Source organism: Anabas testudineus, chromosome 9 (genome assembly GCF_900324465.2).
Source record: "Anabas testudineus chromosome 9, fAnaTes1.2, whole genome shotgun sequence".
Lineage (NCBI taxonomy): Eukaryota > Metazoa > Chordata > Actinopteri > Anabantiformes > Anabantidae > Anabas > Anabas testudineus.
The window spans coordinates 8,313,247-8,332,587 of NC_046618.1; the positions used below are offsets into that span (position 1 = coordinate 8,313,247).

The 19,341-nt window shown below is 42.9% G+C and overlaps 1 protein-coding gene across 2 annotated transcripts in view; it reads right to left on the reverse strand.

Annotated features, from left to right (window-relative positions):
- Positions 1-312: 312 nt before the first annotated feature.
- Positions 313-19,341, reverse strand: part of tcf7l1b (transcription factor 7 like 1b) — a 29,648-nt gene continuing 10,619 nt past the window's right edge. Inside the window, exons 4-12 of one of the 2 annotated variants that reach the window (XM_026343467.1) lie at positions 11,881-11,964; positions 5,101-5,236; positions 4,859-4,961; positions 4,362-4,445; positions 2,487-2,630; positions 2,194-2,353; positions 2,002-2,109; positions 1,768-1,819; positions 313-1,226 (exon numbers count right to left, since the gene is read on the reverse strand). In XM_026343467.1, the coding sequence (XP_026199252.1) occupies positions 730-1,226; positions 1,768-1,819; positions 2,002-2,109; positions 2,194-2,353; positions 2,487-2,630; positions 4,362-4,445; positions 4,859-4,961; positions 5,101-5,236; positions 11,881-11,964 (1,368 nt within the window). In that variant the 3' untranslated portion in view covers positions 313-729. Of the gene's footprint in view, positions 1,227-1,767; positions 1,820-2,001; positions 2,110-2,193; positions 2,357-2,486; positions 2,631-4,361; positions 4,446-4,858; positions 4,962-5,100; positions 5,237-11,880; positions 11,965-19,341 lie in introns of both variants that reach the window. The other variant, XM_026343466.1, reaches the window with a different exon arrangement.

The following is a 19,341-nucleotide window of genomic DNA, read 5'->3' on the forward strand; positions in this document are numbered from 1 at the left end:
TCACCATCAGCAAGGTTTTTATGGAGGTGTGCTATGTTTAGAACTAAAGTGTAACACAAGGCTGAAAAAATGACAGGTGTGTTGGGGTCTTTTATTCCAGTTCAGTGTGGCTGTAATAAAACTGCACAGCTCATTAAATCTACATTCTCAACGAATGCAAAATGCTGTTATCAACTTGTTATGTACTGTGGTCACTATTATAAGAACATTAATCCAAACCACATTACGTCACTAAAGAAAGCTCTTATTAAATGACAAAAACACTGTGTAAATGCACGCGAAAAGACAGACTGAGACATTTCTCTCAAGAAACAAATTCAAATGTTTATTTAACATGTCAAAAGAAGGGACACACACTCATGAATTCAAAAGGGGGCTGCAATTATTGGCCAGTACTATGACTTAAACTTAATACTAACATTAATCATGTTTTGGCTAAAAAGAAAACATGTTTTTGTTGCGTTTTGTTTTTATAAAGAAACTTTATGTACATTGGTTCTTTTATACAAGAGGTTCAATGGATAAATGCATCAAAAAGAAACCAGTTCTGCAGTAAACTTTACAAAAAATACATTTTGTTTCATTGAGAGATGTAGAAAAGGAGGCGGTCAAATATTGACCAATAATATTTCTTCCTTTTCATTATTTAGAAAAACGTTGTTCTAATACCTATTTTAAAGAAAAGCAATATACAGCACAATAAATGGGAGAAAATTGCCTTTGCGGATTTCATTCGGTTGGTTTGGTTACCAAGGAGAGGGGCTGCGACTGGAACAGGGCATGGTGGGAATGAAAGGCTGCCTGATGGAAAGGGGAAGGAGGAGAGAGCATGGAGGGGTGCAAAGAGGTGAAGGGGATCGGCCGAGTGAGGATGGGTGTGGTCGGCTGGCTACCTGACGTACCAATTGGGAGGGAGATGGTGGGCTGAGAGGAGGAGGAAGAGGAGGAGGATGAGGTGGAGGAGGAAGAGGAAGAGGAGGATGTGGATCCAGAAGCCTTCCCGGGTAGGGAGAAATGGTGGTGCATGCGTCCCTCCGGTTTGGTGGTGAGTGACAGCGGCTGGGCCTGCTCAGAGTGAGTGGCAGCAGGAGCTGCCGGGGAGGCTAAGGCTGCAGAGGGAGTGGCTGGCGAGTCCAGCATGCTGCCGTGCGACGACGCGGGGCTGTCACACCTCTTCTCCGAGGGTAGGTACTGCACGCACTGCTTCTTGCTCCTTATTGAGAAGTCTGGGGAAAAACAAAGGAGAAGCAAAGAAGCTGAATTATGGATCTGTTGCTGGCTTCACATCTGGTTCAAGTCCCTGAATGCCGCTGGCGAACGAGATTATTGATGGTTATTAAAACAGTGAGGACGATGGCAGTGAAGGTTCTGAAACATGAAACGTTCAAATCTACTCGAAAACATACTACACACAGTGAGCGTGAAACAGGATGTTAAACATATTCATATGGCATGCGTTTCTGATGCACAGAAGAACATCACACACTACATTCAAATGTGCACTGAAGAGTGGAGAGCCGTCAGATTTTGAGCAAGTTACATCGTTTTTTTTTTTCTTTTACTTGCACTACAGCAGACATACCTGCCTCTATTAGCACTGAACCTCATAAGCTGCTTGCCAAAGTTTAGAAGCGGGGAAAGAAGTTAGTAAGTGTTAGTGGAGAGAGGAATTCATGCAAAAAAAGGTAAATAGAATAAAAAGGCACATTTTCTCTTGCTGTTGGTTTTACAGTGTTGTCCTTCTGAATCTGAATGAAAGCTCCTTACCTTCTGGTTTTGAGTCTGGTTTATTGTCTCTCTTCCTCTTTTTCCGCTTTCCCTGCACAGATTAAAAGAATGGCGTTTTTAATAGTGAAAGCAAACAACCTCCGTGGATTCAGTTGATGAGAACCAAAATGTGGTTACAGTGAGTGGCTGATGCAGGCATATTAGACTGAACACGGTGAGATAAGAGGGGTTTTTTTTCTTTCTCTGCTAATTGATGTAAAATGTCCTACTCACATAGTTATCTCGTGCTGACCATCCTGGGTAGAGCTGGGAGTGCAGTTGCCGCTCTTTCCTGGCCAGCTCGTAGTATTTGGCTTGTTCCTCTCTTGACAGGGAATGCCACTGTGGACAAAGACGGAATATATCAAAGGACTGCCAAGCACACACAAATAAACTCATATGCACGTCCGAGTTTGTGTTACTTACCCGTCTTCCAAGGATCTGGTTGATGGCAGCACTCTCTTTCAGAGTGCACTCTGCCACTACTTTGGCTCTCATCTCCTTCATATACAGCATGAAAGCATTCAAGGGCTTCTTGATATGCGGCTTCTTGTCCTCTTCTTTCTTGGGAGGAACAGGGGACTTCCTGCTAATCCAAAAATATTAAAAAGGTGCTGTTATTAAAGCATAAAAGGAGGTGAGGTGCTAGTATATGGCAGCTAACGCTGGCAACAAAAGCTATTTGACTATTTTACTGATGACTGATTTTCGTTTCTTACGCATGCATTGAGGGGCTGATGTTATCACCACTTGGCTCCTGCTTGATGGCCGGGGAGACGATGGCAGGATGGGGAATGCCGGTCTGGTGGAGGCTGTGTGGGGGCGGGGTTACCATGTGAGGGGAGAAACGGCTGGACACCAAGCTGAGAGGGCAAAAGGAGGCAAGATTTTAACAGTTGGGTTTAACAGCAAAACTCTGTTAACCCGACAAGAGAAAGTTCAGATAACGTGGCACATAACTGCCCTGCCTTACCCTCTGGGTGAAATTCACCGCGCCTACTGAGTCTGTCTAGACTAAATTCATATACACAAAGAGTTACATGCTTGCTTTTTGTTCAAATAAATGCTTTTTCAAAAGCCCCTTTATTCTGCAATGGCTGGAGAAAAGTGGAGTGTGTTGTTACCATGGTGACAGCATGGCCGTGACACCTGAAACCACTTTCCTTACCACGTTCCAGACCATGGAGAGCGTTCTGACAGGCGTTCACACAGAACACCTTTACAAAGTGTCTCTCTCAACATTGTAATGAACAAAGGGGGAAATTAAGCTCCATAGTGCTTTATCACACACTCTGGTTAATGTTAGATTGGACAATTGCACTATTTTAAGTTGCATATACGCAGGCTCTCGTGAGAGACGATGCACAATGCAGCCCTGTTCTTACATAAGGTGAGTCCAGAGTTATCAGCTTTACCTTATGATACACCCACTGCTGCTGTTCCTAACCATGAAACACAACAGCACTGCACTAAAGGTTACACATGCTCACCCAGTTATTTAAAAGCTCAACACACATTAACAACTCAGGTTTTCCTTTTTTTTCTTACATTTACTTTATTAATTTATTACTGCATAAACAAGGATGTGCTATATCATTCCCATACCAACTCTATCTGTAAACATCCTGCCCAGTCCCCAGTGAATAACTCGATGCTGCTCCAATTGATGGCACGCAGTGGAGCTATAATTTTTTTATAAATAATGCTGCAATTAATATTCATGTAATGTTGTACCTCACGTACCTATGTTGCGGCCATAAAATGTATTCAATCTTTTCATTTTGATGGATTGTTCTCCAATAAATGCCTCCTCAAATGTGTTTTCAAGTTGAAATTTGTGCAACAGTTGGAATGCACTAAAATCATGCAATAAATAGTATAAAAAATTAGGTGAAGTATGTTGTGATTGTTGTGAATTCACCTCTGGATGGAGCTGCACATGCTATTGATCACAGAGACCCTTCTGAATATTTCATTTCATACTAACACCGGAAGGCTCGCTACAAATCTTTCCAATTTTGACAGAGGGTCAGAGAGTTTAGTCTGATGGGACGTGTAGGTTCAGATGAGCTTTGATTTGTCCTAATCGATTCTCAGCCCTTTCATCTCGGTGCTATGTGTGTGTGTTGTGGAGTGGCTCAGAACACTGGCCTGACCACAGAAGTTTAGCTCAGAGAGAAAAGACAGGAGAGGAGTGCTGAATGCCAATAATAAGCTTCTCTATTTAAGAAGCAGAACTTGTCTGTGATAGACTTAGACCTTACATCCCTTTGTAGTCCTGACACCGCTGCCTGTCCGTGATTTGAGTTTTGTCAAAAGTGGAAGCAAGTTATTTAATTTTGCTTCATATCACACATTTATGTCGTTGGGCAATATTAAGCAACCACCGAAAACAAGATTTAAGCAATTTCCCTAAAAAAGTTGCCTTAATGGCTCAACAATGCTTATAACTGCACACCAGTCATTTACCTTCCTTGCAGTCTGAAAAGGCTAGTAAAGCAGGGGAAATGTGATTGCAATATGTCATAGAGGCAGCACATATTAAATAGCTCCCTGTAGGACAATGGGGGTGTTGCTGAAGATTAGCGGCTCACCTGGACATGGATGCATTCATTGCTAGCGCTGGATAAGGGTGACGGAATCCCCCAGGAGGAATAGAGTACATAGGCTGGCCCTGCCTGAGAGACACGGGGAAACGGAGGAAGACAGAGTGAGTAAAATGTGCAGCGTGAGGTGGATGGATGAAACACAGCTGACAGCCAACCCACCGGTACTAATCCTCTACTCATCAACTCAAATCCTGTGCTTGTGGAACAGCACCACTGCAATTCATTATGTGAAGACCTGTAGCAATAACCATGAACGATCACACATTTCTCCTAGTAAACTCAAATGTAATTCATTATTGGAGAGCCTGCAAAACACGCCCCAAAACTGGCTTCCTAGTTTTTAACTCGCAACAAGTATCAGTATCATCAGTTAAAGCTGGCCACTAAGAAACTAACAAAGTCAATTCTTTAACGTCAGAATTCAGTTTACACATGTTTCAGAACACAACACTGTGCAGCAGCTGACAGTAAAAGGAACTTACTGTGGCATGAGCCAGCCCAGAGGATGTGCAATCGAACCAACAGCACCAGGAGACAAGGGGTAGTATGGAGAGAGCTCCGATGGATGAGGAGTCCGAGGAATACCTGAACGTGAAAACAGCTTTAAAGTAAGAACTACAAATCCTTCAGGTACTTTTCACAATTACTGAGAGATGTTTTGTGCAACATCAGTTTCATTTAGAGCTACAGTGAAGTGAATCTGTATCCATCCATGACACCTTACCTGTCTTTGGGTCGAGGATCTCTGGGGAGAGGTGTGATGGTGGTGTGCCGGGGGAGAAGTGTTCGTTGCTGTAGGTGATGAGAGGGGTCAGTGGGTGGACATGGTGGGCATGCTGCACCACGGGCACTTTATTGGACTGTTGATGAGAGAAAAAAATAATAAAACGAAAGTTAGAAGCAGGAGGTGAGCAGTGTTCAACAGGTGTCTAACATTAAAGACAGAGTGAGTACAAAGTCATCCATCACAGCTGCTGGGCATGTAGCTAAAACAAACAGATTCATGTACCATACAGTATACTGTATATGTTTTCTTCTGCTAGTGACTGTTCAAGAGAAATAAATGAAGTAAATAGGCCATCATGTGTGAATGCCCTCCACGGTAAACATCACAGCCTGTGCGTGTGACCAGCTCTGTGATGCAATCTGGACCAGCACCAAAGAACACTAAAAAGCTTTGCAGACACATGCCAAGCCCATTATGGTCATTTAGCTAAGGAGAGAACTGTTTGTTCAGTCCAACAAGAAAAACAACGGTGCCACTGAGGCCAAAAGTCACACCAGCAAGCCACAAACAAACACAATCAAGCTAAGGTAAACCGAATACCCGTAAACAAGTGGAGACATCATCCCCTACTCTGTCCGACAGCTGCCATTAGATGGGAATAAGATGACATCCGTGGTTGGATTACACTTCAGTGTTACTTTACAGCCGACCCTCATATTAAGAAAAATGTCACACTCACAATCAAGCATAACTCAAAGTCCTTGTATGAAAAATAAAGTCAGCAAAAAGCTTTTTATTCCGCTGTTTCAACAAAAGCTCACACACGCTGAAAAAGTGTGGATCCCTGCCAAGATCTGTCCGGCACTACTACTATGACAAGGATGATGAAGACAACAATAATAACCAGCGTCTCTACTTTCATTAGGCAGCGCTCAGTCTAGCAGTCATTTCCCCTGGCTGCCCGGCTGAATGGAGCACTTGTTGGCTCAACTTGTCACATGGGAGGGTCAAGAGGTGGAGGGGGGAGAAAGGAGTCTTGTTCGTCCAGGCTAACCTTTCTTCAATATCCCTCCCCACCCCCTCCTCAACCTCTCGTCTCTCTCCAACGTGGTCTGCTCAAGAACAAGGTTTGCATTGAGACTTCTGTACACTTTCCTGCCTCATGCTGCTTAGAATTGTTCCAAATCTTAGGCTTTTTTTTTTTTTTTTTTTAAAGAAAGTCCAACCTTTTCCTCCTTTTAAATCTTTAGCAAATTGGTTTCTCCCATGTCTAAAGGAAGCTTTGATTCTGCTAATGCTACATTGAGTGAGGAAAATATTTACTGGTGTTAAACATGGCTATATTAGGACCACTTTTTTTTGGTTTCAGACTTAGAGCATATGAGGTCAATGCACGAGTTGATGTGAAGAGAACACATTCTCACACAACACAGAAAAGGCTTTGATAAAGCTTCATGGCAGAAATAGTGTTGACTTGCTGGGTTGAAATCCCAGGTCCCACATGTCATGTATATTTGAGTTTGCTTTGTTGTTCTACTTCATGTACAATATGCCTGAATTTTCCCTATATTGTGAAGGCTGTTTGAGACCTCTAGACCTGGGTGCCAACACATTTTGGGAAGGAGTTCAGTGAGAATTTGAAATGATGCCTATTAATTATTCATATGCTGGAATACACCAATCGTGTGCTCTAAACATATTTCTAAGTTTGAAGGCACTAGTTTAAACTCTGGGTTGTCTTTGCCATTTCAGCAGCCTGACAAAACGTGGAGGAAAATTGGGAGTATGCAGGTTTCACATATGCAAAGCTACTCGGACCTGTGTCCTACCTGCCAGTGTTTCTCTGCTAGGAACACACATATTTAAAAAGAAAAAATCAAATTCAACCATTTAAATCTGAATATTTCTAATGAGATTAATCAAAATAAACATGTTTTTTTTTACTTATTTAAATTAAACTCTCTGCAGCTCTGAGAGCATGAATGCGGTTTTGTAAAACTGAAAAACTGCACAAACAGCTGCATCATGACTTGAAACTAAACGCTAATGTATCAATGCCTTCTTTCACAAAATTTCTCAAGCTCGTGTCTTCATACTTCTGGTTTCATGATCCATAAGTGTAGTCTAATAAGGAAACCGCATGGAACATGAGCCATGTTTTAAATACAAACAACATCAGCGTGATAGGACAGATAAGGAGCGACCTGGAACCAGATGGTATCTATAGCGACAGATAGAAACCATGCCCTTTACATAGACATTCTTGTTGCAGCTCTACAACAGCATACAAGTTGTGCATACCTATCAGCTAACAAGCGAAAACACACAGAACTGGTCTTGGAGTTGATGGACATAGTTTCAGGACGGTTTAAAGAAAAGAAAGTTGCAAAAACTGGCTGAGCTGGTGCAGAGCAAAGACATCTGTCTCTTAAGAGGGTTTGAAGCTAAAAAGGCAGAGGTGGCAGTACCTCTCTTGGATGTCCAACTTGGAATAGCGCTAAGAAAAGCACAGTCCTTGGTCAATGTGGGTGGAGGGGTGTATTTCATTCAAGCAAACATGTTTTTGGATCCTGCACATCTGAATTGAATTACTAGGCAAACAGCCGATGGGGAAGAGAGCTCAGAACAAACTGAATAACCCCGCAGCTTTGTGTGTTTTTATGCTCGGCGATTCTGGGTGGGAGGCTCAGAGGCCTTTCCAAACTCCAGGAAAGACAGAGTGAAAAGAATGCCTGGCATGCTGAGAAATCCAAGCCCTTGTTTGTCAACGCCAACAGGAAGCGGACATGAGAGGGGACTGACCGTGTCGCATGTCTTTAAAATCAACCACTCGAAAACGTTGCCATCCATCATGGACGTGTGCTTTACATCTGGTCATCGCCTCTCTAACAGGGTGACTATCCAAATATCCTAATATGTCACCGGGGTCTTTGTGAACACTGTTTTCTGATAAATGGCCACTAATAAACACTATTTTCAATCAAAGCACTGGTTCCTTATTCCATTTCTGTGGGGGATCTTGCCTCTGCAGTGGCCCAGCAGGACTGCAGACCTCAGATCAGTATTCAGTTCAGTCCTCTGAAAGCCTTTGATTTCATGATGGATTCCGGTTGTTCACTGCCTAATGCAAAATGAGAAAATCTCACCGGACTCTCAGTCAAAGGTCTGTTGAAAGAATATGGGATCGAAGGCAAGCATATGTATCGCTTTGAGAGAGAGATGGAGAAAAAAAAAAGAGGTTTCAGTTAATGTCTTTACCAAACAGTTGTTGAGCAGGGAGAGCTGAAGACTGCACCAGACACAAGCACAGAGACAAATAACATCCCTGGAATTCGGCTCTAAACCTCGCCACTTCAATTCACTTAAACAATTTGGTGACTAAGTAACTTATGACACGCTAACAGGACAACGTCCCTCGTTGCCTTGATTCCTTTAGACACTAATACAATATTGAAACAAAGAGGGTTATTCTTGCGTCCCTGTCAAGTAAAGATCAGCCCATATGTGAGCACTGAGTACGCCAGGATCTGATAAGTAACTGAGGGACAGACACTCTGGTCAGTTCTGCCTCATTAGAGAGTCACACCTCGTTCTAATCCAGCATAACAGTAGTAGTCAGTGTAGCCTGTAATGACACAGAGAATAGGCCTTATGGACAAATTACTGCAAGAGACTGAATGACCTCAGTGAGCGAAGTACGCAGCCTTGACATCATTATCAGCAGAGTGTTAATGACTGTGAATTGGTACATTGTGGAGGATGAGTACGAGATGCAGATAATTCGGACGGCTGCGCCACCTCCACTTCCTTCCTCCTTTCCTCTGTTCTCCTCCCTCGTCAAGCTCGGCTATTTTTGATGGGCTGACAAGTTCCCCATACCGCATCACCTGGCCCTGCAGAATCTTTGATGTATAATTCATAAGGAGGCAGCCCTCTGATATGGGGGTTTTGGGGTGCTGCTGGATGTGTGTGTGTGTGTGTGTGTGTGTGTGTGCATGGTGGGGTATGGTATGTTCATAGAAAAGCTTGTTCCCTCCTTCCCAGTCCTCCCACCCCACCACTACCACCAACACTACTACTACCAAAGCAATACCAACTGAATGCTAAACAAACCTGTCTGTTGAATAATTGAGGATCTCAGGCCGGAGCAGGCTCTGATTAGCATACAGGCCTTATGGACCCAATCTGCACAGTGACAGGATGGTGTTTTCCTGGACTTTTTGTATCCACTGAGCACTCTGATCTCTATTTTACATCATCTACTTTATTTTCATAGCTAAAATTAGCCGAAATGTCAAAGCAATTTCCGTTCGGCAACAATTTCATCGATCAACACATCACCACTGGATTCTCTTCTACGGAGAAGGAGTTCACGCTGCAAAACCTTAACAGTAAACTAACCTGATTCACAGTTGACATGCATACGAAATGTAAGATATACATGTGCCTACAAGCAGATCTTGACAGATATTCCAAGCCATGCCAGCAGAGCACGAGCATGAAAACACGACGTCACATTTAAATGACTGCAGGAGTACAGGTCTGCTTCAGGAGTTCCTGCTGGTGTCTCCTCGCCGCCTCTCTTTAGGTCTCTCTCCCTGGCTCCTTTTGGCCCTGGGCAGTAATCCCTGGCCCCAAGTGTGTGCCCATCCGCTCCCCCTGCTCTCATTAGTGTAGTGTTGGGGCCTGGGGAGCCTGCAGGCCTGGGGAGGCAGCCTGCTGCTCTCCTCCCACTCTCCCCATCTCTCTCTTCGGCTGGAGTAATGAGCACATAATCAGCCTGGCTCCCTGTCAGCAGCAGCACACCAGAGGGGCATGTGGGCTCTTGGCCCAGAGTTGGGGGTGGGGGGGGGGGGTGGGAGGGGGTAAGGGCACAGTAGGGTGTTTCACTTTCAATCGTCTGTGCCCAGGGTACGCTGTACCCAGTAACAGAGCTTCCCAGCACACATCAAATGACCCTCTGGTAACAGGTCACTGGATCAAGCATCCGACTTCCTCCTTTGGTCCACATAATGAAAGCTGTTACACTTCTAGTGAACTTCCCCACGTTTCAAAGTGCTTTAAAATGAAAGTGTCACAGGTGTTTTAAGACATTAATGTTATGTCATATATTTTTTTTTTTTTTATTTTTAAATAAAAATAGTAACATGACCATAAATATTATTCATCTTTTATCGTCTTTAAAAGCGTGTATTTTAAAATCGAGTTTAAGAAGCGTGCTAACAACAATGTGCATCTTTCACAGGAGCCTCAAAATATTTCAATTATATTTAAATGCATACAGCAAAAACAAATGCTCCAAACTTATGGAAGTCGACCACAGTGAACGCCACCAATTATTCAGACAGTGAGTAACAACTCTGTCAGTAAATAATTTGATCCTTCACATTCTCTGACTTCTACAATGTTTCTTTCTGTACTGGCTTTTCTGGTTTAATGATGATTAAAGAGATAAGGGCCAAACATCAACATCAACAACAAAAACTACATATACACAGAGCCACACGAAAAGGGCAGAGCAGAAACGATTCAAACAGAGAACTCAGTCAACGTGCTTTCATTTCCTTTAAATTCAGTTGCTATTATGGTACGTATTGTTTTGACTACAGTGTGAGTTCCCATATTTCAGTATGTTACACACTGGTTGAATAAATGAAAATCTAGTCTGCAGCGAAAAAAAAAAAACATCACACAATAGCTGCTATGTCTCTTCAACAGGGTCAGTGATGGGTCAGCATTTATTCTAATAAAATATCTTTAATTGGTTTCTATTGACACTTAAGTTAAGTCTTGGTTTCCCATGAGCAAACAAACACTGTGCCCTTCACAACAATTTCCCACTGACTCGCTCAATGAGGACATTGTCATGTGCATCACTGTGATTATGGCATCCGGTAAATCAAGCACAAACTTAACAAGCATGTCTCGCCAGGATATTTAAGGTCAAGCGACTGCGTCACAACACCTCTTTTTTTACATAGATGTAGCACACAGTGGCTTTCTGCTCCACGCACCGCTTACCATTACTTCCCAAACTTGAAAATGCCCTGATATAATCACTCCGGTGAGATTTCAGATAGATGCTCTAAGCTTATCTAATGTTGTCTTCCAGCGAAGCCGCAAACCAAACAGGTCTGCTAAGGCCCCACACTGTCTAACCAGAGTGAGACACCATGATAACTGGTTCACACCTGTGTGGGAAAGTTCAGGAATGGCAAGGAGCTTCACACCTGAGAGATTTACAGTGGAGTTGTTGTGGTAGAGACAGACAGATTGTTCAGCAGTTGGTCTGCGGGTGTTGTCGTTGTCATGGGGGTAGCTGGATGGATGGGAACTACCAGTAGATTTACATGCGCACCATAATGTCATTATTGTGAATAACCACGTTTTGGTTTTTAAAGTATTTATTCACTTTAAATGGATTCCCCCAGTTAGATTGCATGATTAGTTTGATAATTGGGTTAATGTTCCGTAGGAAGTAGCCTGGAGGAAGCATCTTATTAGTGCCACAAAGTGGTGGGACCGTGCTAGTGTTCACTTACATGAAATTCATGAAGTTATTAAATTGTGACTTAACTGAGACTTCAGTAAACGTAAGCCATAATAATCTGAACTACTCATAAATTACTAATAAAACTTTCAATTCTCCCTCTGAAGTTGATCTTAATTCCAAAACAACATGTTGTTTTATTTTTATTTGGGGGTTTTTTTCTTTCTTTTTTGCAGGTTTTTGGTTTGATCTTATTATTATCAAACATTTTGTTTTGTATGACTTACTAAATGTCCGGGTGTCGGAGAGCGAGAATCTTTTAGTCCTGCAGATCCGGGAACATCCAAAAGAGGCCATTTCATCTGCAGATACTGTGGATGAGAGAACGGGAGCAGAATTAAACTTCAGTACCAAACATTGTGCAGTGAAAACATGCACAGAGACACAAACACATAACATACAGCATTTAATTAAAACCTAAAATAAAACATATAAAGACTAAATGACTAATCTAATAGTCCAACATTTAAAAATGACTCTCTAATTTTTGCCACAGGAAGTACATCCTGTCCTATAGTGTACACATGTGGTATGCATGGTGTCAAACCCGCAGAGATCTCCAGCAGACACCTGTACAAGACCCACATTACTGCTGGAGTCAGACAGTGAGTTCTGGCAAGGGGAGAAGCAGGGAGAGCGATGTGAACACAACGGACTGGTGGAGGACTGTGAAATTGCTGTTTGTCAAGGAAAAACAGAGAGGCCAGCTGTGGGCGCCCATTGCTGAGCGGGTGGGAAGAGACAGCTGGAAGGAAGCCCCATCTACAGAGCAGTGAAAGGTTGAGCTGTGAACTCGAAGGTAACTCTTGACTATTGGTCTCAATTGATTTGGCCTTTTGGCCCTCACGGCCACAGCCCCTGCTCTTTTCAGTATCACTAGTTTTCACACATGTATTAAAGTTATCATAGAGGGTTGTGTAAGTGCACATTTCTCTCCCTCGTCACAAAGGTTTCCAACACTGTTTGTCTGATGATTGCCCCTGCGCAAACCTTTTGCCACCGTTCTACGGAGTAAGAGCTTTGTAGAGTTTCTTTGTGATTTGCTACTCAATACAACAAGCTGAGTTTTTTTTTTCCAGCAATGGCATAAAGCGAGAGCTCCAAAAGCACGGTGCAACCATCTGGTTTATGAATCAGTTTAAATACCGGATACAGCAGCTTGTCATGCATGTGGATTTTCTTCCTGGTACAATTTCAAATCAATTAAAAGGATTTTATATTATAGGTTATGTTTTGCTTCTCCAGGCCCATGTAGTGCAGGAACACAAACGTACTATAGTTCTCTATTATGCTTTTGGTGTATTATGGGTTGTAAACAATCTCCTAAGAGGTGGTTACAAAATCCCTACAATGTATTTTTGTTATTTACATAGCACTGCCCTCATGAATTCCTGTGCAACAGTTTGATTTCCACCCATAGTAGAAATGTGATGAATGGAATAGATACAGCATATTATCTGAAAGTCTTAAAATAAATGACAAAAGCAGTTAAAGAATATGTGCAAAGCTTTGTCTGCTTTTCAAAAGTTGGCGCAGAACAAATGATGACAAACTGAAGGAGTCGTGCATTCAGGTTTGGATTTTTAAAACTTCATTCATCACTTGGAGTTTGTAAGGAGGAAGGAAGCTTGGATGGCTGTAGGTTAAAAATGGAAAAGACATTATAGCAGGAGGGGGAAAGGCAGAGGAGGGAAAAAAAACATTTTCAGGAATGAGTTTGTCGGAGCAGGCAGAGGGTATTGTTTCCTGACAGCTGGGGTCCAACAGAGCGCAGAGGCAGGGGGAAGGGGACCCTTTCTCCCTTCAAAAAGGGGGGAAATTCTTGGAGTTGACATCAGCCCTCTTCATTTTCACTATACTGCTCAAGGCTGAATCGTAGGTTCCAACTAATGGGCCCAAGTCCATACAACTGTCAGGAGGCAGTTGCTTTTAAAGGCTGCTAGCTCCCTATTGAAACTTTACTCTGCTGTGTGCATGGTGCCTAATGAATGCTACTCTCAGGAGAGAAAATCCAAAACAATGCAGTATTCTCTGTCTAATCTATGTCAATCATGAGTTCTTCCACAAATGAAACAAGCGCTATTGTGAGCGTTTGGTTTAGCCTGGCCGTGCCCACCCTGGCTCTCCCACCCAATCCATCCCTTATTTGACAGCTTCTGCCAGGACTGAGGAACATGCCCCCAGGCACTTTTCTTTCTGAGCACCTACTTTTCTTTTAATTGCCAGTATGCCCTGTGGAGCAACTGTTCACACACTCACGAAACATCCAGTCAGGTAATGCCAGCCGCACACTGTCACATTAGCTCCAGTCCAGACTGGAGCAGCACGCCACTCACTAACACATGAGAGGGAGAGAGGGAGGGTGTTCGGGCCTATCAGTAGTTTCGGGAAACAAAAAGCGAGGAATTGTGGTCCACTCTGCTCAGCAAAAACTTTCTCGGTGTTACAGTGAAAAAAAAAAAAAAAGCAAAACAAGGGAAGTCAGAGTTTAAAATGGATGATTCGAATAGTTATGGTATGGCTTAAGTGATGTTAAATGTTTGTAAAAGATTGAAACAGGAGATAAACTAGTATCAATTTGACTGCAAGGAATTTAGTTATGCTTTCCACATGCCCTTATTTTATTAGAAACAAATGCAGGCATATGGTCGGGGCCCATCGCAATGCGTATTTCAGCATGGGAGCTGGAAGCTCTGGTAAATACACTCGGACAGACTACTGAAAGAAATGTGTAACTAAAGTGAAGTTTAGCTGATCCATTTCTGTAGCTCTCTAATTGTCTTCCAGCCTTCCCTGCAGCTTCCAACACTCAGAATAGACATCAGTAGAATGTGCTACTTTTACGGGACCCAGATGCGACAAAGGTGGCAGTGATGCCACTGAAATTTCCAAAAAGCTGCACTGGAGCCCTTTGGTTTTTTGAACACAGAGAATACAACATATGCTCGGGGGCATGTGGCCTGCCAGAGATGGGTTCTAATTGTTACATTGCTCTCACAGAGTGGAGGAAAACACGGCCAAGAGTCTTTGTCATCTCTGAAGTGTATGGTGCCATACTGCAGGCCAACATCAGAGCACAGAGAAGAGACAGATGTCTGGACATTTGCTGTCAAACTAAGTCAGACACTCTGCCAAATAGACAGAAAAAAAAATCCCAAAGTTTTCTAGCAACTTCTGGGCTGCACTGAGAAGTCGTAATGACTGTCAGACAGAAAGTAAAGTCGAAAATAATACTTAGAGTTCTACGAAATCATCCCGTATAAAACATATCTTTACTCTGGGAACAAAGCCAATTAACCGGGACTATCTAAACTGATTACATAGAGTTGCGTTTTATGCTGAATTGGATTAACTCTATCAGTCAAGCACAAATTATCAGACAAACAAAAAGTCAAAAGGTGAAAATGTATAAAGTGGCAGCTCAGACGAGGCCCGACACTTGTGAAATGGCTTCGCCAAACTTGCAGTGAATAGTGGAGCAGCAGGAATGCCTCCACGGATCGCTCCAGCAGATAATGTCAATCACCTACTGTGTAGAAGACCCCTCCCCATTGTTTTCTTTTACCCCCCAACAGAAAACAAATGGGCCACACAGCTTGATGTTTGGCTGAGGTGTTAATTACCATCCCCTGTCCATATGAACAGCAACTTCAGACAATAGGCCTGTCAGGCCCCCTACACGGCAGTCCCTCCCTGGTTTGCTTTGCTGATATCACCTGCTCATGCGGGGCCATTGATACCACAACCTGATCTATGCATGAAACACAATTAGAATCTTTCAAGACAAAGACAATGTGATAAGTAGCCCTCGCCTTGTCTTTCAAGACTCATTGTTTACCAACATTAGGCAATTACATTGACAATTCTTAAGCAAACCTCAGCAGCCATTGTGCTAATTAGTGTGTAATTGACGGGGAAACGACAAGCAGCTCAGCTGGTCAGATCTGCACACAATGTTTGGCCTCTGCAAGATTTCCTGAATGGGGGCCATGTCCTATTATTGAGATCTCTATGAAGTAAGTCGATTAGTCAGGGAGGAAGTTATTACTATATGCTCACAATCTTTTTACTTCTGGAGGTGTGTTTGTCTGACTACGTGTCCGAACTCAGTCACATCTGGCACTCGATATCAAAAACTACTTTTGCTCCATTTAAGCTCGTCATTTAATTTGATACTTTATTTTATATAAGATTAGATTCCATTAACCCTTAGACGTCCATGCTTCTCCAGCAGAGATAGCATGGTGCTAATGGCTACCACACTTGAAGTGTCCATTAGCCCATAGAGGAATGAAGTTAAGTGACCATGACAGGGGCACTCCCTCCGTTTGCCGGGCCTCTATTGTGACCTGGTCGGTCGCCCTGCACTCTTATTCACAGTCGGTTGAAAAAACTGGGTCAAAGGTCAGACATCCAGAGTGCTGTGGTTTCTATGGTAACGTGCCCTATTAAGACCAGGCTCATTGGCCTCTTAACATGCTCTCGTACACAAAAGAACTATTAGTGCAAAAGAGGGAAAGAGGAGAGTGAAGAGGGGTGGCAGCGAGTGGGAGGTCCCAACAACGCAGCGTCAAGGTTTTTCCAAGATGGTCACACACTCTGCGACTGCAGCTCCATCCACGTCTACACGCAGCATACACTGAAATTCAACTTTAAAATCCCCGTCGACTGACGGTGTCATGTAACTGCTTCATGCATATGTTCTGTACAAGGCCAAACTGGCTAGCAAACTGAGTTTATTTGAAAAGTCCTGGGAGTGAATTTACTGCTGCTTCAGTAATAAAACAGCATTAACAGAATCCAAAGCCAAGACAAACCCCCCCTCAACAGCTTCCTTAACGTTCTCTCCCAGTGAGTGAGCTGCGACTTCAGCGGGAGTTTGCATTTTTGCAAGTCAAGCAATTATTTGTTTCAGGGTTGATTTTTTTCTTCCTTTTTTATGACATGTTCTTGAGATATTGCTTCCTGCATCTACGGTTTTGCCTGACATGAGTGTTTCAATGCAACTGCCATTGTTCTCTTTCTGTGTCTGTGACGTTGAGCTACTTTTAACCAGGCACAGTTAAAGACACTGATGTAAAGTTAGGAATAAGTGAGTAACCCTGTTACAGAGCGCAGCAGGTCACATAAAACTCACTGTATAATTAGACACACAAGAAAATAATTATGCATCTGGTAAAAAACAAGACCATCTCATAAAGACAGAGAGGAGGGTGCAAAGCTATTCAGGTCAATTATGGGAAGTCAGTTATGTGGTTTCTCATACCTGGGAGATCTGCTTTCAATTGTCACAGACTGCTCTGCATAATGTCAGCGTGATCGGACGTCCAGAAGGCTGACACCTCAAATGTCAAAGATGTCACTCCTTTCTATGTCCTGTGGCATTGTTTGTCTACCCGCACAGGAACACAGCTTTTTATTGTTTGGGGAGTAGCCTCGTTTCATTGAAATTCACAGCCGTAAACGTCTGTATAATTAACTCCAGAGCATGAGGTGGTTACCAGTTGGCTGGATGTTTACAGTAAAGCTTGACTTAGAAATTCAGATATAAGTGTAGGTGTGTGTGTGTGTGTGTGTGTGCATGTCCGAGTCTACGCCAATGACACACAAGTGAGAACTGAATTTTTCATTTATGACCAAACACAAATTGACTGGAGACAGCATGGGTTACCAATATAATACAGTGCTTCCTGCCAAGGCATTTAGGAGGCAATAATAAGTCCAGCATGCACCCTTCACACTGAACAGGGTAAATACCACAGCACAGTAATCACTCTAAACTCTGCGTTAAGGCATAAAAATAATCTTTGTCTCCTTTTTTCCAGAAATTGCAGATAAATATTTACCCCCACGTTCTAAGAGTAAATTTGAGTATATCTGCTAAGAGCGTGCCTTTTTTTACTGTCCGGGCACAGGGAGTGATTGTTTTGCTTTGGGTTTTTTTTTTTTTAGCTTTTCTAGGCTCTTTTTTTAAAACATCCTAAGAGCAGCTGATGGACGCAGGAGAGGCAATGTCTTGAAGGGAAAAAGTCAAAAAACTGAGGTGGGCATAAGTGGGTGTAGCAGAGAAAGCAAGAGGGAGAAAAAAGAGCCTAAATTAAACACATTTGTTTCTGCTCTCACATACCACAAGTCTTATGAAAACAGAGGGCTGATTGTGTTCACTCTGCAAGTCAACCCCCCATCCCCTCCTCTCTCTCTTCACCACCCAACACCACCACCGAGCTCCACACCCCCACTCCCCTGTCCTGAGTAGCAGCACCTCCCCCCTCACACACACACACACACACACACACACACACAGCTGCCTGCAGATGCCTCCTGTGTTTGCTCTCCGAGTGCAGGCGCAAATCTCCAGACTTCTGGGCCCTGCCTCATCTCAGTTTTTACTACCTGACATCCCTATCACCCCACTGCTAACCCCACTCACTCCACTCACACTCCATCTCCTCTACGCCCTCCTCGCCTCACCCTGCCGCCTGCCCCTCCAGCTCTGTCCTACTCAAACACACAGTCACACATTCACACACCACAGGTATGCTTCGACACTTGGGCCCGTCGTACAGGGACACAGAGACTGACTGTTCGAAATAAAAACCACATCACTTATAAGAACTTTTACATTTAAGGGTACAAACAAGTAATAAATATGTAAATGTAATAGTTTAGCTAAGAAACCCAATGAATCAAAAGGGACAAAACACAAAGTTGTTTTTTAATGTAGCGCGCTCCATCAAAAGTCAAAAGGCATAATTTTGGGGGTACTGAAAATAATCTTATTACACATATAATGCTTGGCAGTGTTACAGTGGATCTCATTGCACAAGAAAAGGCTTTCAAAAGCAGCTTCAGATTTCCACAATGCGCGACACAGCACACGACTTACTACCATTCCCGAGGATTAGTTATGCATATTGTCAGCAAACTGCAGGGAGGTCTGGAACGTCGCCAACGCATTTTTATTTTGTAAAAGTAATTCCCCTGCAATCCAGAGGCTTCATTTTCATCATGCTGTGCATAGTGACATTGAGTGCTAAATCATGATCTGGTGATAGGTATGGCTATAAATTTATCTCATGTTCACACTGAAGGGCTCCTTAAGTTTCTCAGACTTTGTGAAGAACACATTTCTCAAGTAAGAAAGTATAGCTTTGAGTCATGAGAGCTCCTATCTCCCCAAGGTGCATCAGGTCTCTTGAATGCAAAACAATAAAGTCATAAGTCATAAGATCAATTATTAATTATCATCAGTTTTTATTCACTTGTCAATTAGAGAGACATTTTTAAGGAAGTCATGTGGTCAAGTTTGTAGAGTAGCTCAAAAAATGTCAATGCAACATTGACCAGACAACCGCGACGTCAAAGCTGGATATGCTATTTAAAACAAAATATCACGCTGCTGCTATCTTTCAGTTTCAGTACAATCTAATGAGAACAGAGAGGTGATTACGATCAGGGGCTGCTGTAAATATCAAATTCCCAGGGACGGGATTTAGAAGAGGCCCCTCACAATTACACAGTATTCAGGAATGCATAACACGAACAGTAACATGAAGCTGAGGACAGAATTTTCCTCACACCACACACCAGAAAAGGTTTACAAACAGTATAAAAAATCTGGAAAGTTTATCTTTCATGAAAAGCTATTTCTGCAAGCCCTAAATCTGGGCCACAATGCAACAAACTTC